General features: G+C 36.4%; 1 protein-coding gene across 1 annotated transcript; it reads left to right on the forward strand.

Moving 5' to 3' along the window:
- Positions 1-696: 696 nt before the first annotated feature.
- Positions 697-22,104, forward strand: LOC129752937 (uncharacterized). Its single transcript, XM_055748728.1, has 5 exons — positions 697-737; positions 13,032-13,375; positions 13,445-14,656; positions 14,816-14,880; positions 22,072-22,104. Exons 1-5 carry the CDS (start codon positions 697-699, stop codon positions 22,102-22,104), a joined length of 1,695 nt encoding a protein of 564 aa, XP_055604703.1.
- Positions 22,105-23,670: the final 1,566 nt, after the last annotated feature.

Consider the following 23,670-nt stretch of genomic DNA (forward strand, 5'->3'; position numbering starts at 1 on the left):
GATCTCATCAGAGGATGAGCTCAATCGTCTGCTGCAATAATAACCTCTCCTAAAAAGATATCTCTCTCCTTTGACTCCCATCCTGATCTTCCTTGGTGACTCCCCTCCTGAAAGCTACAAAACAAATCAAACCTTTCCGTACAAACGCTCTCCGTCCTACCAATCCATCCCTGAAGTTATCCCGTGACTCCTCTCCTAAAAGTTACAAACAGTAAACAAACCTTTCCTCACAAGTGCTCTCTGTCCTTCCAATCCATCCTTAAGCTATCCCGTGACTCCCCTCCTAAAAGCTATAAAAAGTAAACAAACCTATCCATACAAGTGCTCTCCGTCCTTCCAATCCATCCTTAAGCTATCCCGTGACTCCCCTCCTAAAAGTCAAGAAAAACAAACCTTTTCCAACAAGCGCTCTCTCTCCTTCCAATCCATCCCGAAATTTTCCTCTGACTCCAATTCCTAAAAGTATGTTGCTGATCAGAATGCTGTCGTCGAGGGATGTTCCTGTCTTAGAATGCTGCTTTGGCGCTTCCATCGATAAGCTAGTTGCTGCTGACCGTGACTATCAAACTGCTACAAAACCGAAAAATGCTTTTTTCGAGTTAAGCTGCACTCGTTTTTTTTTACGAAAAATTGTTTGTTCAGAAACACGTTTTAGTTTTATTGATCATTGCTTCACTAAATGTGCGTTTTGTGATAATGGCTAACTTCAATAACCAAAACAACACCCTGACAGATATGTGCATACCAGGAATCGTAATGAAATCATCTTTCGAATCTAAAAAATTATCGATCTGTATGCTTAATATGCAAAGTATTTGTGCCAAAAACATGACTAAATTTGACGAATACAAACAAATATTGCTAATTTCATCAGTTGATGTTGCTGGGGTATGTGAAACTTGGCTTAATCATACTAAAGATATGGGTCTAATAACCATCGACGGATATTCTACTTTTAGAAGTGATCGTATAGGTAAAACCGGAGGTGGGCTTATTCTTTACGTGAAAAAATGTTACAAAAGTAAACTCATTGAATCAAATTTCATAGTTAGGAATTCCCATACGTTTGAATTTATGTTTGTTGAGCTAACCCTTTCTAATAAAAAAATTCTTATTGGATTGTTTTACAACCATCCCACCATAGATTGTGCAGAAATGATTCACGATGAAGTTCTAAAATACGAAGGTAGTTATGACGACATAATTCTAACAGGAGATTTCAACACTAATCTTATGAACCAAAATAGTAAAACCGAAAGATTTTGTAATGTGCTCACGGAAATCGGTATGTACAACGTCGGGACCGAACCAACTTTTTTCCATCACCACGGAGCTTCACAACTCGACTTGCTTATTACAAGCCGGCAGAATTCTGTTATTCGTTTTGGTCAAATAAGTGTTCCTAATGCTTCTAATCACGACTTGATATACGCTTCATTCAACTACGATACAGAAATTAAAAACGACACCTTTTTTTATAGAGATTATAAACGGTTGGATCCAAGCATCTTTTTTCAAGAATTTAATCGAATAGATTGGTCTCATTTTTATGCTCTCTCCGACACGAATGACATCGTAGAAATGTTCAACAACAATATTACGCGATTGCATGATACTTGTGTTCCATTGCGGAAGCATAACTCTAGTAGAAGAAAATACAACCCATGGTTTAATTCAAATTTACAATTGGCATTTATCGACCGCGATCGCGCTTACGCTAAATGGAAGCTAACTAAAGCCGATGAAGATCTAGTATTTTTCAAAAGACTTCGAAATCTAGCAAACAAGAAAATTATGCAAGCAAAACGCGATTACTACAACAATAAATTCAGGCAGAACTTGTCACCCAAAGAATTTTGGAATCAACTTGGAAACATTGGTTTATCGAAACGCAAATCTTGTTCGGAAAACAATTTTCATCCAAACGAAATCAATCAGAAATTTCATGAAAGCTTTACAGTAGATCAAGTTCAAGCCCATAACTACTACCATTCAAATTCAACAGGTTTTAAATTTAATAATATCGAAGAATATGACATCATCAACGCCGTTTATGAAGTTAAATCTAATGCCGTAGGTATGGATGATATACCCATAAAGTTTATTAAACTTATTTTACCAGTTATCATAAATCACTTATCATTCATTTTCAATAGTATAATAAATACATCAATATATCCAAAAGCCTGGAAATTATCCAAAATTATCCCTTTTAAGAAAAAAACTAACTTATCTTCGCTATCGAATTTACGTCCAATTAGCATATTGAGTGCCCTATCAAAAGTTTTCGAACGAATAATGAAAAAACAAATAAGTACGTATTTAAATCTCAACAACTTAATAACAGAGCATCAATCTGGATATAGACCAGGACATAGTACAAAAACAGCCATGCTTAAAATATGCAATGATGTTTCAAAATCCATAGATGAAGGCCACAAAGTTCTTATGGTGCTGCTCGATTGCTCGAAGGCATTCGATACAATTTCTCATAAAACACTCTGTAGAAAATTAAACACGAATTTCGATTTTCAGCCAACGGCTATTGAATTGATTCATTCATATCTAAAGGATCGGGAGCAAGCAGTGTTTAGCAATGAAAGTTTTTCTAGTTTTTTACCAGTTAATTCTGGAGTGCCTCAAGGATCCGTGTTAGGCCCTATATTATTCACTATGTATATAAACGATTTACCAAGCATAGTAAAATATTGCACCATTCATTTGTTTGCTGACGATATTCAGCTGTATATTAATTGTAAAAACCAAAGCATGGTCGAAACCGGTCAGTTAATGAACCTAGATTTGCAAGCTATAAATACGTGGGCGAAAAATCATCTGATGACGTTGAATGCATCCAAATCAAATGCCCTTTTGATAACACGAACTGTATGCACAAATAAGCCTTTCTTACAACTAGGAGATAATGAAATAGTTTTTTCAAACAAAGTTACAAGCTTAGGATTTATCGTTGACAGTCGATTCGACTGGGATAACCACGTATTGAACCAATGCGGTAAAATTTACGGCGTGCTTAGAAACATAAAGCTTAAGTCAAGTTTCCTTAACCAGAACGTCAAATTAAAACTTTTTAAAACTTTCATTTTACCATATTTTATTGCGTGTGATTTCCTACTGCCTACAATTTCTGCAAGAGCTCTCGACAGAATAAAAATCGCGCTTAATTGTTGCGTTCGTTTCGTCTTTAACCTATGCCGTTTAGATCGAGTTACTCATTTGCAACATAAGTTATTAGGATATTCGTTTTACAATTTTATTAAAGTTCGGTCATGTCTTATGTTTCATAAAATCATCACCAATAAATGTCCTTCATATCTTTTCAATATACTCCAACCCTTCAACGGCACTAGGACGCGAAATTATGTGATCCCCAATCATACAACTTCTTTTTATAACTGCACATTTTTTGTCAAAGGTGTTGTTCTTTGGAATTTACTACCAAACCCAATGAAAAATATTCCTAATTTAAGCACATTTAGAAAGCAATGTTCAACGTTATTTAACTAGAAGAAATGTTAATTGTGGACAAAACCAATCATTCTCTAAGAGATTTAAATGAAAGTAACAAGTGCATTCCATCAATACGATTACGCCGCTGTGGCAAAATGAAAAGACAATTGTCTTACGCTACTTTTGAATACAAATAAACTAAACTAAACTAAAAATAAGTATCAGTATCGTTTGAAACAATTTTGTTAACAGAGCAACTTATCTAAAAAATTTCAACCTGTGATTTCATTTTCTTTTTAGTACAGTAACAGTTCTTCACATTTAAGACTCATTTATACTTTTTCCCCTACTCAAAAAATTAACAAGCCGATTTAAAGTTGTATAGAGCTTACTACCACATTTTTTTTCTTTTTATAACGTTGGCAACTTATTTTCAAGAACAGTGGATTCAAAATTTATTATACGATTTGAAACAAATTTTTTACTTTAATCATTTTTTTTTTAATAAATAAAGCTTTCACATAAATTCATCACCCACGGTTGCTAATTGAGTAAAAGTGAAAGGTAAAAAAAAACTGAATCCGTTAAGCAACTTTTATTTTAATAAAGTATTATTCAAAAATGTTTATCAGTCAAATTAATACTTTTTATTTCAGCTTAAGTAAAAAATTATTATGGTTTCTTGTTTTTTTTTTTTTCAAGTAAATGAAATGGTTCTATTACTTTGATCCTGAATCACAAATTTTATGACCACGCTTAATTAATTAATGTTACATGACTTCGCGACTTTCTTCCTATTCCTTCTAGTTAACATTAAGCAAATAACGTTAGTGTATAAAATTATAAAGACACACTTTCAATAAAGAATGATCGCAAGTGTTTTCTAAACTAGTTTGGTCATCACCAAACTATTGCTCCTCTGTCAACCACTAAATCTAATCAATACCAAACTATAATAACCAGTCCTTTACAATATATCGAATAATAAATAATCAAATTAATTAAATAATAATAAATAATTGTATTTTAAGTAAGCTAGAACTGAGCAGTCAGAAACTGTTTTTGGTTATAAATAATTCACTACAAAATTTTAAATTTATTATTCGGTTTGATAAAATCAAATCATCATGTATAAAGTTTAACAATCAATGATGAAATGATTGCTAAAATCAGAACGCTTATAAATATAACATTTTCTTTTTTTTTTGAAACTCATCAAAACTTGTCTAAGAAAAAAAAAACGAAAATATCAACGCGCAAGAACCGTTCCAAGGCTTGACAATTCACTTATTGAATTACTAACAATTGAGAATATTTTTTAAAGAAATAACATTAAAAAAATTACTAACCACAAGCCTTTGTACAAGTGTACTCTACGTTAAATAAAATGTTATTGTTTTGTCATATCTTGTCTCATGTGATTGTAAAGCTATCAGTAAAACATTAACACATAATCATCTCAACTTCTACTATTTCTACGCCATATGCTATTGTGGTACTTGATAAGTTTTATAAAAAGGCAACGGGCCTTTGTTTATAAGTTATTCAATAACTAATATAATTTGCGATAATGCTATAAGATTTGATATTTCCATTATGTAGGCACCTATACGAAGATTTTCCAAATTTTTCTACACCCTTTAAAACATTATTCTTTAGCATTCCTATTCAATTATAGTGTTCTAAAAACCTATAAAAAAACATATTCAACATCAATTATTCAAAAGATCATATAAAAACATTCCAAATGATAACTGCATCCTTCCATTGTTTCGTGGAAGGATAAAAACGATGAAATAAAAGTTTCAATATACTAAACTATACTAAACAGCTATACAACAATAAATCTTTGGTGAATTTTTAGTTTTTTTTTTGTTAAACATCCAAATCAACAAAATAGTTGATTTTATTGAACTACCCATATTCTATACTTGTATACTTATTGACCTCAATTGAAAATTTTACCTACTGGACCTTATATGAAAACATCAAATAAATTTCATGGCAAGCAGAAAATAAACCCTTTTGAATGCAAACCTTTAAGTAGCTTCCTGTGAATTTACAACTGAATTCAGATAGTTTCCTTACTTACTCTTTTTTTCATCCTGTTGGGATTAACATTAAACATAAATCAGTCGAACCACACAGTCTTCTCCTAGCGGGACAAGACAAAAAAAAAAGAACCACACAGTCTGACACTAGATCTGATGATCAGCTGATATCCCTGTAATCTTTGCTGTCCAATCACTCTTATCATGATTATTGATTCATTTCAAACATAAAATAAAAATGAATAGTAATGAAAAAATGTACTTATCATTTCGAACGTTGTTAAGAAACCTCATTTTCAGCTGGTTGATTGATCGATCAATTAAAATGCACAATTTACTCTTGGTTTACTTGTTCCTCTCTCCCACACGTCATTACACTGAAAATCGAAAATACCCAAACTTGAGAACTGCCACCCGCCAAACCTGAGTTCGATATTGACAACTCAAGTTTGTGAAAAAATCACAGCTTGAAAATAAGCCAAACTTGTCCTTCAAGCGGAGAACTGTTTTTTGGGGGGTTTTGTTGTAAGCGATCTGATTCTGTTACCTCCATCGTGGCAGATTTTGGTTTGGGGGGGGGGGGGGGGGGGAGGGTAAGTTCAAAGCGAAGAACTGTTTTTTTGGGGGATAACTTTCATTCCCGCTTCATTCGCAGAAAGTCTCGCATAAACGATGGTGTAGCTGCCTCTCTCAACAACTCTCCGGTGGTCGAGCGGTTAGCATCCTGAGATGGTAATCGCAGTGCCATTGCAGGTATGGGTGTGATTCTCGTACCTGCAGTAAATATTTTTGTTTTGATTTCCTTTTTATTGCGGTATTAGAGTTTGGGGGATGAGTTCTCCTTTAATAGCTTAACTTTGTGCTATGCCACAAATAGCCAAACCTGTAGGGAGGGAGTTTCATTCGGGTTGGCGGGGAAAGTTCTCAAGTTTGGGTATTTTCGAGGTTCAGTGTAGTGTTGTTGACGTTTAGAAGCGTTACGGTTCGGTTTCTTCTGTTCCAGTAACGCTTAAACAAGAAGAAGTGCCAAGGATTATTTTCTCGCAGTATAGAACCCGCTTAACATGAAACACAATTCACCGTAATAGATAAAATTGTTGGCAGCACTATCGGTTACGACGGTACGAAGTGGAAAGTGAAATTGGTAAAAACTTTCGTCCATCGACAACAAAACCATTATTTTCACCGATGTTAAAGATACTTCTTCTAATCTTCCAATCACTATTCACTAAAAACACGTTTGGCTGTAGAACACAACTCTCATTTTTCTTTAAAACGACACTTAACAACTGAAAAATTAACTCTATCCTAGACTGAGAAAAAGACACATACTTATCTAGAAGTGCTGCCGAATCTCCCCCGAAAAAGCATTCGACCGACTTAACCATGAAAACATCTGGGCGGCTCTAAGGCGACGCTCTTTTAAGGAGTACATGTACTCTTTTTCGATCGAAAAATGGGCGTACTCTTCTTTTTGTGAAATTTTACCAAATGTACTCTTTTTTTGTCGAAAGACATTTGATCAGAAAAACCAACGTATTTCTTCCATTTGTAAACAGATTCGAATCCCATAAGTTGCCGACAGGTAAGATGTGTTTCATTATATAAATAATTATATATTTCAGAGGGAATGCATCTGGGGTTACCTAATCTGATGAGACTATTGCAAGCGGAGTGGAATGCCAACCATTGTAGGTCTCTGAAGGTTGGATGCCTTCCCTGGACGAACCATCGGCCGTGAAAGCCTGAGAAGCAATTCGAAGGCCAAGCCACACAGACATTGGCAGGACCTTGCTACCGATGAGGAACCATACATACATTTACATAAAATAAAATCATATTTCAAAGCTACATAACTCTGTTATTTTTCAACGAAAATCATAGAATAGCGCATAAAACGCAACGAAATTTTAACAACTTTTCAAATAAAATATTTTTAAAAATTAAGTAATGACCTTTAACATGAAAATTTGTAAATAAGCTTTAAATGATGTCTACAAGTACCGTCTACATCGCCGAATATTCTGCAAAGATTACCATTGTATAGCCCAATTTATGATGCAACTTTCATTTGAAGACACCAAAGTGGACCAACGTCTCCTTTGAGAGTTGTAAAAGAAATAATGACAATAAATCTCTTTTTTGCACAATGGTCTAACAACATGGGAACAAAAGTTCTTATCAAAGTAAATAAAAAAAATCGTGCTTTTTTTATTATTATTATTATTATCTTCATTTGAAGGGCAAAAGTCCATATGAAATAGATTGGATCCGTCTCGCATGCGCGTAAAAACCCCTAATCATTTGCATCAACAGATTACATCTTAAATCTAAATGATACATCAAGTACTTAAATTTCTAGTTTTTTAGAGTGTTTGCAACAAAACTGACTTTAAGTTTCAACAAATAATCTAAATAAATATCATATTGTTAATGTAATGGGAGCAAGGCTGGTAAATTTCAGTCAATATCTTTTCTCCTGACCAAAACGTCCAGTAGTCAATGTTATCGAAAGAATATCAAAGTCGAATGAATGACCAATTGAATGACCAAGCTACAATATCAGTCAGGCAGCAATGTCAATAAGAGTAAGTTCACTGGTGTTGGGAAAAAGTGGTAGAAATTTTGACATTTTGAAAATTTTATCATGCACAAATGTTTTCAAGATCTTTGGGTGTTGTACTTTTTTACAGCACTGTTTCTATTTCAGCCGTGTGTGATAGAAATATTGCTGTTTTTGAATCACAGCATGCGAAAATACAACACGTGTTGTAAAAAAAGTTGAAGGCGACAGATCTTGAAAATGTTTTTGCATGGCAAAATTTTCAAAATGTGCAAAGGGTACGAAATTTCTACCACTTTTTCCCAACACCAGCGAACTTGCTCTAATGGATGACATTTTTGCACTCCACTCGCATCACACATACGGTTGTCTTTCTTTTTCATTTTCTGGCTGTATTGGGAGGGATTTTACATAATAAGTTGCGAAACAGTTGAAAAAATGTAGTTGCATAGTCATTGCCAATAATAAAAGTTTTCAGTTCCTGTGTTTGGGAACACAAAAAAGTGGCTGACAAATCGAATATAAACATGCTTCCTATAGTTTTTATTTCGGGAGTTAAGCAATGGACACCAAGTAATCAAAAAGGTATGAGAAAGTGGTAGTGATGTAGTAAAAATAATCTTAGAGCTCAGTTGACGACCAGGTTGTAAAAAGAATTCCCATTATAAGTCATATTACATTGAAAATATGATTCTTATACCGTATTCTTTTTCTCTATTCGTTTAGTTTGGAACTCTACCATAATAAAAAGGAACATATTTCGTTCCCACTCTCATCCAAAATACTGACAGAATCTTCAGTATTGCACTGTCCATTATCAGATCAAATTTGGGACACTTCCGATGCAAAACTGAGCGCATTATCGAAAAAATGACTGCAAAATTTCAATGCGTTTTGATGCGCAATTTTATGATTTCCATTGAAAAATAACAGAATAATGTAGCTTTGAAATATGGTTTTATTTACAAAAAAAAAAAAAAAATAACCAAATCTAACCAAAAATAAAAACGTTAGAAATCTGAAAAATGCATGTGTTTTTAAGTTGTAAAATTGAACCCAATTTTCAATTTTGGTGAAGATCTGAAGACCCCCGGCGCAAACCCGTCAGATAATAAAAGCAATTTCCCTTAGTTTTATGATTTCAAACAACTTTTGATCTACAAATAACTCATAATCGGGATGAATAAACCAACTTGATTAAAAATCCCTGAGAATAAATGAGATTTTTTTAAAAATTGCATAAGCACAGGCGCTTAGGAACTTCACTTTCAGTACTTTTTCAGTTGTATTTATCACCCACTCCAAACATTTTCCTCTAAATTTCAAAATATATTAAGAGTGACTCAGAGCAATAATTTTGAATAATTTTTGTTAAAATTTTCCACAAATAGCTGAGATAATCCACTTGTATGAAAAGTGAATATTTTTCGGATTATTGTCGTTGTTTCCCAACCTTGCCTTTAGACGGAATTTATGTTTAATTTATCCTTGCTAAGTTAGTTTTTTTTCTCAAATAATCAATCCAGAATGGTGATAACTCTTAAACATAACTGCCAATTAGCCAATTTCCAATCAATATTTTTAGATCGAAAACACATAGATCAAGGATTTCTGAGGCCACCAAATTGATGATTTTTCGAAATATAAAGTCCATTTCAAGTTTTCTCATGTTTTAAAGCCTCTCTTACCTGTAGCTTTTGTTAGAATGGATTGTTTGATTATCATATTTTGAAACATTCTGATGGGGACTGGGTTTATGCCGATTTTAGTGGACCCCGTCTGAAGGCGGAGTTGGCAGAGGGTTAAAATTCCGCATTTTTTTTTACTGTTTCTGCTTAGGGTTAGGCTTACAAGCTCAATTAAGCCACGTATTTACTCCACTCAGGGGGTAGCTTTTTATAACTGATAGTAAACAAATTTTTACAACTTATTTTCGTTGCTTTGTTGTTAGAATTCGCAGAATGCCCCATCAAAACCAAATCGTAGGTTCAAAGAGCTGAATTTGACTGAAATATTATGAAGGTACTATAGAAACTGCTCTGACGCATTCTATTTTACGGTAGTTATTTTTTCATTCATCAAGCCAAAATTTCAAAAATAAATCAAAATTTTTTTCCAAGTTTCTAAAGAATTTTTGTCTAGACATAAGATTCGAGAATTTTTATGGTTTTATTTATGATTTATGATTTATTTATTTTTAGAAAAATGAAGGAAATTTAATTCTTGTTTGTTTAAACTCAGTATTAAGCTCGAAAGAAAGGATTAATTATTCTTAATATGCAAATAACATACTGAAAATTCCTTAGTGTTTATTTCTATTCACCCCATTTTACAGCATGTATTCACTGAATCCGATTCATAATGCTGCAATTATGATGGAAAATTTGGCAGCAAAAAACTGTTAAAAAAGTATGTTTTTAAAGAAAAAGAAAACTTATACACAAAACAATTGCACACATATAGTCTTCATTTCATTGGAGGCAATGTTAAATGGGGGGTATTTTTTGTAGCAAGGTCTAAGAACTTTTCTAGAACACGTTGGGATATTTTGAGTAAACGGCGGAACAGATGGAAACTCTTTTTGTCACTATTGAGCAATGTAGGCAAACAGCAAGTTGACCGATAGAAAAAAAATAATTTTGAAGCTAATTAGGCCGGAACAAAATTGAAATCCTTCTTTTGACACTTCGAGTTGACGCATCAAGACAAATTTTCAATGAATTGAAATAGTTGGATAAAAGCTTGCATTTAATATATTTGTCTACAACAATTTATTATTTTTTTCAATAAAATACCTTGAACTTTTGTTTATTCCCCCCTTCAGGATTTTTGGGAAAATCGAAGGGGGGATTTGATATTTGTTCCGGCCTTAATGAAAAAAAAACGGAGAATGATAAAATCATTCAATATCCTCTCAAAATAATGCGGGTAATTTCTCATTCAATGCTCTTTTTCGTTTTAATCGATTTTTGCGTTAGCTTTTATTGTACGGAAATGTAATCAACTGCCATGTTTATGTATACCATGCGGTTTAGAGGCAATAAATGACCTCTGATCCGTAATTGGTTTTTCGTTACTCTTTTCAACACAGCATCGCAAATTGAACCGGATTTTTTAACTTGCAATCACAAAGCGACAGCGAATGTTAAATAAAATCAACGCACTTGAGTACAATGCAATATGTTAAATATTTAAATCAATTTGATACCTAGTCTCTTCTCAGCCATTTTTTGATAAATTGAAAATTTTAGAATGATTAAAATCATGAAAATTTGTATAAAATCTAAACATTTTCATTTTGATTTTTTTATATTCTGTAGACTAGTTGCTCAATTTATGTCAACATGATTAGGTAGATATAATCATGTTTACCCATAAATGTTTGCCGTTGAACCAAATCAACCATGCAATTCAATTAGCTTTTTTGTTTGTCGCCTAGCTCGAATTTTTTTACCTACAGTAAACTTCCGATAGATGGCTTAGCTTGGTTTCGCTGAAATTGGAAGTGAATAGCACAGAACTTTACACAGAATTGTCTAGACTGAAATCTATTTTGTCTTAAATCAAGTAAAAAACTTTCAATTAATTTATTTTCCATTCACCCGATTCAACCTGTAGGAAAAAAGCAGAAAGTGCCAAAGCAATTGGTAGCAGCAAATATGACGAGAGATGTCAGTTTGCCGAGAAATGTTGCTGCCACGAAAACACGTCTCGAGCTAATGGGACACGTTTTAAGCAAAGCAAATGCGAAACAATTCTTCGTTACGCTACGTTGCCGGTGATGTGGTGTCAAGTACCTCTAAAACCTGTTGTGCTGGAAGATGGCTCGACAATATTGAACTGCTTGTTCCAATCTTATTTTGATCTCATTCCAATAAATCTGCCTCGTTTTATTCGGTGTTTTAAAATTAACTTATTTTCGTTACTAGCCAAAAACATCATCCCTTGTTTTTCAGAGCAAAGTCACAATTTTTACCCTTTTAACACTCCAATCTTTTGAAGTCATTAAAAATAGGTACTTTTTATGATTTGAAGTAACGGTATCGGTTGAAATGCCTGTACAACGATGGAAGCGTTAGAAAGCTTCTAAAAATTCAACATGATGACATTCTGGCATTAGCCTATGTTATCAAAAGTGTTTTTTTGCATAGATGATTTTTTTCGAAAGTGTGTTATAAAAAGAATAATGCTTTGCAAAAATAAGTAAATTTCTTTCATAATTTATCGACTTGCTGTTTTGGTAACAAGATATATCTAACCGTTTTTTTTATTCTAAAAAACTCAGGCCGTACATTTTAAAGAAAAGGGAAGATGGATAAATACATTTGAGTGTGAAAATAATTATAGACGAAAATCGATAATTTTTAGGATAAGATGAATTTCGAACATGTGCGTACATAATTTGTTCAAATCTATTGTTACAGACTTTTGAGTGATAAAAATTTAAATCACCCGCATCGAAAACTATTTCTGCATGAATTAGTATAATTTGTCGTTCATAAATAAATTAACAGTACAGGACCCAGATGACTTCCTTGGGGAACCCCAGAAAGAACAGTAATGAGTGATGTTTTGACTACATCATCTGGCTTTTCATGAGCATCCTCAATTCCTCGCTTCTTCACGGGCTTCTTCATCGGGACGCAACGAGCTAGGCTTTACGGAGACCTCGGAGCCCTTCGACTCAGTCGCGCTGATTCCAGCCAGCGGCATCAGCTGTCCCGGCCCTGAGTTCGATTGCGGCGATGAGGTTCTCCAGCCTGCACTGACACGCAAGTATTCAACTTTCGTCGACACTGTGTAGTCGGAGCTAAAAACCTGACTGGTAAGGGTTCTATCGTTCAGCCAGGTTTCGGTGAAAGCCACAATATCGTAGCTGGAGCAAGAGGTGGCTAGCAGATATTCGTTGACGCGGGAGTTCCCCTCCGTGATGGATTTTTCCGTTCCAGTGAACGACGATCCGGTGTGTCTGTCGGGTCACGAGATCAACTTAATATCTACTACCAAAATGTCGGCGGTATCAACTCCTGCGTCAACGAATATCTGCTAGCCGCCTCATGCTCCAGCTACGATATTGTGACTTTCACCGAAACCTGGCTGAACGATAGAACCCTTACCAGTCAGGTTTTTAGCTCCGACTACACAGTGTTCCGGCGTGACCGAGATCCTCACAACAGCACTAAGTCCACCGGCGGGGGTGTTCTGATTGTCATCCGATTCGGTCTTTCTGGCACTCCAATCGACGACGAATCATGGAACGATCAGGAATTAGTGTGGATCCGTATCGATCTGGGTACTTGAAAGCTCTTCGTTGGGGTTTTATACCTACCTCCTGATCGAGCCAAAAGCGCGGTTTTCGCAGAGTCGTTTTCCCGCGGCCTTTCCCGGTTGTGTTCCCTTACTGTTCCCGAGGACGACATTCTTATTATTGGCGACTTCAACTTGCCCGGACTTAAATGGTGTTTCTCCCAGTGCGGTTTTTTATTTGCTGATCCAGCGAGATCTTCATTTACTACGCCCTCTTGTTTGATCCTCGACTCACTCAGCTCAGCAACTCTCCGACAAATTAACAGCGTCGAGAATGAGAATGGTCGCTTGCTTGATCTCTGTTTTGTTAACGACGGATCCCAATTGGCTACGATTGAACTGGCTCTTGCGCCTCTGGTTAAGCTTGTTTCTCACCACCCGGCACTTCTGCTTTCGCTTGAAATCTCTGAAGTTGTGACTCCTATCAAGAAGCCGGCATCCTTTTTTCTCGATTTCAAGAACGCCGATTTTGTCGCTATTCCACAAACGCTTGACGCCATCGACTGGAATTCTGAGCTCGAATCTTCCGATCCAAACGCCGCTGCTATGAAGTTCACCCATATCATCAACTACATCATCGATCGTCACGTACCAAAACGCTTAGCAGCCTCTGACCTACGTGCTCCCTGGGTCACGAAAGAGTTGCGACAAATGAAAGCACTCAAGAACAAAGCCCTTCGCTACTACTTGAGGCACAAGTCTCTCCACGCCAAAAACCAGTATCGCAAACTTAACGCATCTTGTAAAAAAGTATGCACGCGTTGTTACCAGGGCTACCTTATCCGGATTCAGCGTGGTTTTAAAACTTGGCCCAAATCGTTTTGGCAGTACATTAAGGACCAACGGAAAGAATCGGGCTTACCGTCCTACATGATTTTGGAAGACAAATCGGCGACCTCGGACCTTGATATTTGTAACCTCTTCGCTGACAAATTCCGTAGTACTTTTGATTCTGGTTCAATGCCCACGGACCAGTTTACTATGGCGGCTAGTAACGTCCCACGTCAGAGCACTTCCTTTCATCACATCGTAATCGATGACGATACCATCCTGAAGGCGACTGCTAAGCTGAAATCCAGTGTTTCTGCAGGTCCGGATGGCATTCCAGCGACTTTTCTAAAACGCTATATATCACATATGCTGACTCCTATAAAACGAATCTTCCAATCATCGCTCACGGAATCCACGTTCCCTTCCATTTGGAAAGAGGCTTACATGTTTCCGGTCCACAAAAAAGGTGACAGGAGGAACGTTAACAATTATCGCGGTATTTCTGCCCTATGTGCGATCGCCAAACTGTTTGAGCTGGTTGTATTAGATCCATTTTTCTCATATTGCAATTTTTATTTCTCTAACGAACAACATGGATTCATGCCCAAACACTCTACGACAACAAACCTGTTGACGTTCACATCTTCCGTGCAAGACAGTTTTGCCAAGGGATCTCAAACCGACGTAATCTACACCGACCTGACCGCAGCTTTCGACAAGGTAAACCAAAAAATAGCTATAGCCAAACTAGATCGTATCGGTATTTGCGGCTCTTTACTGGAATGGTTCCATAGCTACCTGGTAGGACGGAAACTTATTGTACGATCAGGTGAATCATTTTCCAATCAATTCCCTGCCTCTTCTGGAGTACCTAAAGGGAGCCACCTTGGACCCATCATATTCCTGATCTACTTCAACGACGTGCTGCTGCTTCTCGATGGACCAAAACTGGCGTATGCCGACGACTTGAAATTGTTTCAATCCATCAACAGCCCCGAAGATGTCAACGTCTTGCAGAGCCAGTTTAACATCTTCGCCGCCTGGTGTGATGTCAATTGCCTTCCTTTGAATCGCAACAAATGTACGGTAATTTCGTTTTCACGCAAGCGGCTTCCGCTATCGACTGATTATTTTCTTGGACATGAGGCAATTGCACGAGTTGAGCATGTGAAAGACCTTGGTGTGATCCTGGACGAACGGCTGGATTTCAAGATCCACACAAACTACATCGTCGATAAAGCTTCCAGATGCCTGGGCCTTTTATTCCGCATGACAAAAGACTTTAAGGATATTTATTGTCTCAAGAGTCTCTACTGCAAGTTGGTTCGATCGTCCCTCGAATATGCCTCGGCTGTCGGCTGCCCTACTACCAAAATGGTTCGGAGCGTATCGAGGCCATCCAGAGGCGTTTTTTGCGCTTCGCTCTCCGGAACCTGAACTGGCAAGACCCGTTCCGACTCCCCAGCTACGAAAGCCGCTGCCGCCTTATCGACATCGACAAGCTGCAGGCCCGCCGGACCGCAACACGGGCCTCTATTGTTGCCGATCTGCTTTCGTCTAGAACCGACTGCCCTGCACTGCTAGAAGCACTCCAACTCAGCGTGCGATCCCGAGGCTTGAGGAATCGTAATCTTCAGCTCTTTGCTCCTCTCCGACAGAATAACTACGGAGCTAACACAGCGCTAATTGGTGCAATAAGGACGTTTAACCGCTTCTCCGATCATTTTGATTTTGACGTTTCGAGGGAATTATTCCGAAGAAGAATCCTTAGTGCTTCAAGTATAGTATAGGGTAAATTCCGAGTAATTGTAGTTTGTCTTTAATTTTTAACCTATCATTTGGATCAATATGTGATCTGTTGATGAAAATAAACAAATAACAAATAACAAATAACTAGTTAAGTTAAATAACTCTGCCTAACGAATGCTAATCTGCTTCGAAGCAAAATTCAAAATCCATGTTTGAAGAAAGAGACTAAAGTGCCTACAAATTAGAATTTTTGAGTTGAAACATACGTAAACTAAGTGCCACGCTTGACAAATTGAAAGATATTAAGTTTACTTTCTAAAACTTCATAAACTATTTATATGCTTAGCCGCTGGTCGTTCTATGAACGACAAAAAATCAGGGAACTAAAATACGCGACTACAACCAAACCCTAATTAATCCTTACTGCATCGCGATATTAGCTTGATAGCTAAGCTTAGCTTGATTAACTACTCACATCCATCGTGAACGGTAAAACCCGAAATGCATGGTTGTAAGTACATATTGCTTAAACACAGCCCAAATAATCGAAGAGTTTTCTTCTTCCGGTTTTACTTTTTGAAAACGTCTTTCGGATTTTTTTTTCTATACACATTTCGCGAATGTTCATAGACAATACTATTGTCGTTACAGGGAAAAACTGTAAAATCAGTTGAGCGACAATGGATTTTTCTCGGAGTAGGTAAGTTAAACCTAACGTCGGAAGTAGTGCGCTGGATGACGGGTCACCGTACGATTCCAGCGCACTACTTCCGACGTTAGGTTTAACTTACCTACTCTGAGAAAAATCCATTGTCGCTCAACTGATTTCACAGCGCTGGACTGGCGACACAATATAAGCACCATAAGCACAGACTAATCAATAAGTATTAGTCTGTGCTATAAAGAAAAATATTTTTTTCCGAAAATTTTTAACTGTTATGCTTATTTATTCTGTACATCAATTCGTTTGTCGTTGTGGTGTTTTTTGTTTAATTTTTTTTATATTTTGAACAAGTACTTTCAAATCTATTTTTCCCCTTTGAATTGCAAAAGCAAACATTGCTGTATTGATAACAAAAACAAGACCTAAAAATCTTACAGCTGGACCTTCTCATCGTGTAACCTGCACGGCAACAGTTGCGACGAGAAAATGTATAAGAAAGGTGGCTAATGACAGGATTCATTCCGTTCCACCGAACCTTCCGTAAATGACTTACTTACCTTTTGACCTCTTTTCCAATGGCAAACAACAGCTCAGGGAGCGAGGTTGAGAGTTTTTTTTTCTGTTGCCTCCACCCTGATGGCCGGCTCCGGTCGTAGTTGCGTAAGACTGTGAAATGAGTTAGATTTTATTCGCTACTCCTGGTGATGAGAAGCAATTGAATCAGTTTCCAGCAGGGCACGCAGCAGAGAAGAAAAGGAAATATCCCATCTTGTGAACGATGTTATTGAGACACGGACGATGATGACCCCGGGCTGTTGGCGTCAGGAATACAATGTTGCCAGAAAACATGTTTGGTATGTCAAATTTCTGATGTTTTCAAACGAGTTTGGAGACTGCAGCCAAATGGCGACGTGTGTTAGATGACTTCACCGTGTTTAAAATCACCTAAATATTGCAGCTCGAAGTTTAACCCTCATCCGTCCTAGAGTTTTTTAACCGTTACCTTCCCTGGAGTGTCAATTCGACACAGTTGAACCAATATATTTCTCTTGTTTTACAATATTTATATTTTTAGAAACCTCGTAATGTAACTCAAATACGTTTCTCAGACAGTATTTAGCTAACACCTCAGTCTCCGAAACATCTGGCGGTCACGCCAGATCTCTCTACGGACAAAAATCCGAATCTTCAACTCAAACGTCAAATCCGTATTGCTGTACGGGTGTGAAACTTGGTGCACATATGCGGTAACGACGCGAAAACTGCAAGTATTTGTAAACTGCTGCCTGCGGAATATCATCCGCGCTTGGTGGCCTGGCAACTGGATCTCGAATGAGGAACTACATCGCTGGTGTCATCAAAGGGCGCTAGAAATCGAGATTCGGGAACGTAAGTAGAGATGGATTGGGCACACGCTGCGAAGAGATGAAAACGAGATTTGCAGAGAGGCGCTAGATTGGAATCCAGAAGGTCATCGAAGAAGAGGCAGACCCAGAAACTCGTGGCGGTGAAGCCTAGCCGCTGAAATCCGAACTGTCGAGAACCTCAACAGTGGAGGTCTTTTACCACGGCCCTATGCACCGGTGGATCGGCGCGGGATCATTAAGTAAGTTAAGTATGTCAGGTTTCCGTTACTCAAAGTCGAAGAAAGAAAAAAAAACCGGAAAAAACATCGGATAAAAGACTGTAGATCAAGTACGGAATACCCAAAAAGAATTTTCTACATAAGTGTCCAAGAAAGCTGAAGTAAGAAGCTAAACGTTGCACATAAGGATATATTTGGAATTTTTTTAAGATCATGACCACACATGATCAAAAATGTAAAAAAGTTGTGTAAAATCCGTACTTTTCAAACAATGAACCGTCAAAGTGTTTTAAGTCATATCAGATAAATTTAGAAAAAAGGATTGGAAAGTTGACGTAGTTTGGCATATTTAAGCATTTTTGGATTGTAAGAATACGAATCACAGAAATTTTGACGAATTTTCAAAGGTAGCTGTTTTTCAACCTTTTGTCAAGTTTGAATTTCTCAGATTTTCTAAGACTTAAATTCAACTTTGCACTGGATTTTGAGTATATTAACGCAAGATTTCCGCAAAAAATTTATATTTACCAGAAACGTTATTTCATACAAATTCTAGTGGCGTTATTACATAAGCACTGCAATACTTCACAAAATGTGATAAACAAAAATGTGACATAGGTACTCTCTGAACGTTCACAAGTCAGCGCAAACCACCGCTGGCAGCTGCTTGTTCGTTTCCGAAAGTGTGTGGAAATGGGCGGCAAAAACGACCAAATCATAAGGTACCAATTAAATATTTTGGCATTGTAGGGGAGATAAGGGCATAATGGCCACCTTAAGGAAAACGCGTATTGAACCACAGAAAACGGCTATAATATGTAAATTACATCATTGTTTCGTGTTCAAACAGTAAAATAGTCTATTTCCTATTTGGCTGAAACTTGAGAAACTAGATAAAAATGTTTAAAAACGCATTTTAAATTTTTTTATTAAAAGCTGGAAACCAATCACTGTAGGGACATAATGAGAACCTTTCCTGGGGCAGTATAAACATCATTATTTGGGATACGATGAGCGTTTTCTTCCGGGGAATCTAGCAGCGAATTCAACTCGATGATATCACGTGAGTCGTAAATTCATCAAACAAAGCAATAACAAAATAATCTAGGTCTGTTAACAGAATAAAAATAATTCACACACGCTCCTATATGTTACCGGTGCTTTGTTTGGCGGATGATGCTACTAGCCGTTTAATGTAATAATCAAGAAAATCGATCATGAATTGTAAATGGAAAAAAAATCGAAACGTTGTCTTTTAATTACCTCTCTGACATCTTACCTTGTCAAGCTGTAGCTCTAAAATTTAGCTGACTTCATCAAGTTAAACTCGCTGCTAGATTATACTGCAGAAAACGCTCATCGTGCCCCGATTTATAGTGCTCTGTTCACCCCGAGCCAACAAATTTAAGTAAAAACGTGTTTCAAAATTGATTAAAGTGAAAAATCAATAAATTTATGATGGTGAAAATTGAGAAACAATGTGTGCATAATGTTGCAGTGCGTACAATATAGATCAAGATGATTTGCAGATCATAAGAGCTTATTTCGTGGTGTTCAAAAATTATAATATTTTCGTCACTTGAGAACCTGGCTGGTTTTTTTAAAATATCTTTATAAAGATGATAAGGAGATTCCTTTTTTGTTAAAATGAATATTATAGGAGGTACAAAACAAATTCTCATGACAATTTATTTTAGAAAATACGTACTTTTGTAGAAAAGAGGAGTGCTTATATGCCCGGATGCTCGTTATGCCCTTATCTCCCCTACATTGAAAAAAAGAAATCCGAACACACACTTGAAAGAACAAATATTGATACGGAGTGTCCAATTTGCATGGATTGGTTGACCCACAAAGACTCTGGAATAAGCTCTAGGAATGAATATCAAAACGATAAAGCAAGTTTCGATAAATTGCATTTCACGTTGATTTGAAGAAGGTAAAAAACCATTTTTCTCTATTATAACATAAATCATTTATTTTTGTAGGTGATACAACTACCAGGGTGAATGGATTTAAAGAAGCAATTTTTTGCTAAAGAAAAGTTGTAATGAACGACACTTTTGCGCCATTGAGTTGTGGTATCAACGGACCGGTTTACGCAGCGCTATGGTTCGAGACAATTAGTAAAGCCGCACACATTCAGTACTTTACTTTTCTCCTGAACTGTCCTGAATTCATTCTTTATTGATGGACAATTGCTCAGGCCGAAACAAGAATTGGGATTTAATGATTCACATGATATTACTACTGAATTCGCAAATGATTTTTTCAACTCAAAGAAGCATCGCAACCTGAGATTACTCTTGTATCTTTGCTGATATTCAGAAAGGAAAATAGAGGAATAGACGCTGAAAGAAAAAATACAATTCTGAAAAAGCTTCGTCCACTCAAGCCGATCAATAGCAAAGATTATTGGGAAAAGCTAGACGAAATAAACTGTTTGGATGAATTTTAACTTTTTACAATTGTTCATTTATTCAATAAATATAATTATCCAATTAAATGCACAACATTTTATTTTTATTGAGGAACTCACAATCTTTTCTATAAGAGGGCCTTGCACACACACTAATAATTCAAACCTCTCATTTCATGATATTTTGCATTTTTCATAAAAACACAAACAATATTCATTTTTTTAGTTGATGTATTTATGTATTTATTGTTGCAAATTTGTTACTTTTTCCAACAATCAAAATAAAAAATACAATTTATTGGCTGTGGAACGTTCATTTTTTGCAGAATGTTACAAATATTTTAAATTTGACCATCCCGTTCCTGTGGTCGGGAGGTCTGTTTTTATTTTAAAAAAAGTTCTCATAGTATGATAGGCATATATTCTAAATTCTAGAAATATCGCTTAAAAATTGCTAGGACTGTTAGAGTTTTCCATGTCTTTTTCATGGATGGATGGATATTAGTCACATGTCACATCGGCGTTAAAATGGCCCATTAGTCACTTCGATTTTTTTTTAATTTACTCAAACACTATTCGAAATTTATAAATGGTTTTTAGAGCATTTGAAAGCTTAATATTTTTTAACTATCATGTTAGGGCATCCGCAGCAATCGCGAGCAAAGTGAAAATGCTCGCGAGTTTAATCACTACTATACCGCACCGGGGGTTAGTATCAAGGTGAGCGAAATAGGGCCGTTGCCGTCGGGACCGACAAAATCACCAAATTTGCTCACTAGAAAGGGGCGAGAGCAAACATGCACTGAAAAAATTCTACCGTTTTAAGCAGAATTAAACAAACGACGTTGTTTACTCGATTCTGAATCAATGCGAAGTGGCCAGCAATATGGCTCGGTATGACGGAAGCGAACCACTTTGACATACATACACGAGCCGAGGGCTTCAACGGAGTTGTTAAAAATCGCATCTTGGGCAGAAACTTTTTTTTATTGCACAAAAACTAATTCCATGAAATATTTCCGAAAAGCCCTTCAAGTCCGACGATTGCTTGCTGAAGATTTAATGGAGTAATAATAATCGAGACCAGTGCGCTGTGCAGGATTTTTGTATCCAACCGGCCAATATGGGTGGCATTCCAGTACTGTCCCTACCGATTCGGCTTTCGAAACGAGGTCTCTCAATAAGTTTGCAACTAATGGGACCCAGTTTTTCGGAGCAGCAACTATTTCAGTCAGCACGTTGGATAGAAAAAAGTTGGTGGTTCTTTTTAGAAAAGTATGATTTTAATAGAAATATAATAAATAAATAAAGTTGAATTTTAGTTGAACTGTTTAGTTTGTTGATTTTAGTTTTTCGGGTCCATGTGTTAGGAAATATAAGTGCCCGGCGTTTTGAAAGCAAAATCGAGCTTAATTCGAAAATACATTCTTATCTGAACTTATTTTATTCAATCAAGTCATCCTACAATTCAATAAGTTTTTAATCACAATCCAGCAAACAGGTGACACGGAATTTGAAACACCGTAAGGGAAACTCAACGCTTTGCCGAAAGGATCAAAGTTGAATCGGTCGCCGAAAACAACCACCACCGGTTGAAAGCGGTGTCCTATAGATATGATGACGAAGCCAAGCGAAGCAAACATCCTGCTAACTGCTAAGAAGTTCTTGCTGCATCCGTCATCGGACCCGATTGCTGGTCGTCTAAGCTGCTTGGCCTTAAGGCATTTGCTGCTGCTGTACGGCATGTTCAACCAGGATGTAGACTTTGACGTCACATTACGGATAGCAGCTAACCCGTCGAATAACTGCCAACAATCCCCAGGCCCTTTTAAGCCCAACATTAATCGAAATTTTAGCAAAAAAAACTGACGACTCCGAAAATTTACTCGGTCCGTATTAATTTAAGATTAAGATTTTCTTCAAAAGTTTTCTCAGTGCAATGTTAAATTTGAAAATATAATTATGTTACCGCCCGGTGCGCGAAAGAGTGTGTATCCTAAAACCGGTCCGCTGAAATGAGCAAAACCGGGCCGCGTATACTCACTTATTGGTGCGTTTGCTCTTACATTAAAAATAAAAAATAGACAATTACCTATTTGAAACCTCATGAACTAGCTTGAAAGTGTTTCTTGTCACAATAAAAGGATTTATACAACTAATGTGTTAACCCTCCAAAGCCGTTCGGGTCAATATGACCCGAAGCGCACATTTCAACATCTTTATCATCATTCCAATATACTGATGAACTGGTAGTTTTGACAGACCAAGTATGTTCTATGAAAATAATGATCAAGTTTACGCCAAAAAACTAAAATTTGAGTTTTTAAAATCGGTTCATTGAGAAATGAAATATAGCTAAGCAAAGCCAAAACTGGATGTCGTTTTTTTTAAGTAAGACTTTTTTCTACCGGAAGATCTGTCATAGCGGTAAAAACTTTCATTGGACCCCAACATATTTATACATTGTCGGATAGATGGATTCTTGACAATTTCAAACATCAATGAAATAATTAAATACAGAAAAGCTGTCAGAAGTTATGAGTATTTTAAAAATAAAATCGATTTTTCGGACTTTTAACTTTCTGAACCAGTTTCTGAAAACCTGGTAATACATATCGACTTTATTTTGAAATGTTGAGTTATTAGAATAAATTACCTACACAATGAATATAATATCATCAAAATCGGTTAACATTTACAGCCAGGAGAACGAAATCAAATTACAACTCATATTTCCCCGAAACGGATATTTAGCGAACGGCTTTGGAAGGTTAAGAGAGAAAATAAAGAATTTTAGTGTTTTCTGGCAAAGCTTTCTTCGCGGTCCTTAATGTGTTATCATATCAGTCTTGTTCCTTATATCAAAAAGCTGTTTTGTGATAGTTAACGGAATTTTAACAGTGATAGATAAGTTATAAAATCTGTATTGAGTATTCATTAGGCTATTTTTTGCTGCATTCGTCATCATCAATTAAATAAATACGCAAAGATTTATACTTACTTACTTAGTCAATGTTCCCGCGTGCACATGGCCGTTGTAAAAGATCTCCACTGTTGACGATCCGGAGCCAGCGTCTTCACTTGATCCCAGTC

The sequence above is a fragment of the Uranotaenia lowii genome, chromosome 3, assembly GCF_029784155.1.
Source record: "Uranotaenia lowii strain MFRU-FL chromosome 3, ASM2978415v1, whole genome shotgun sequence".
Taxonomy (NCBI): domain Eukaryota; kingdom Metazoa; phylum Arthropoda; class Insecta; order Diptera; family Culicidae; genus Uranotaenia; species Uranotaenia lowii.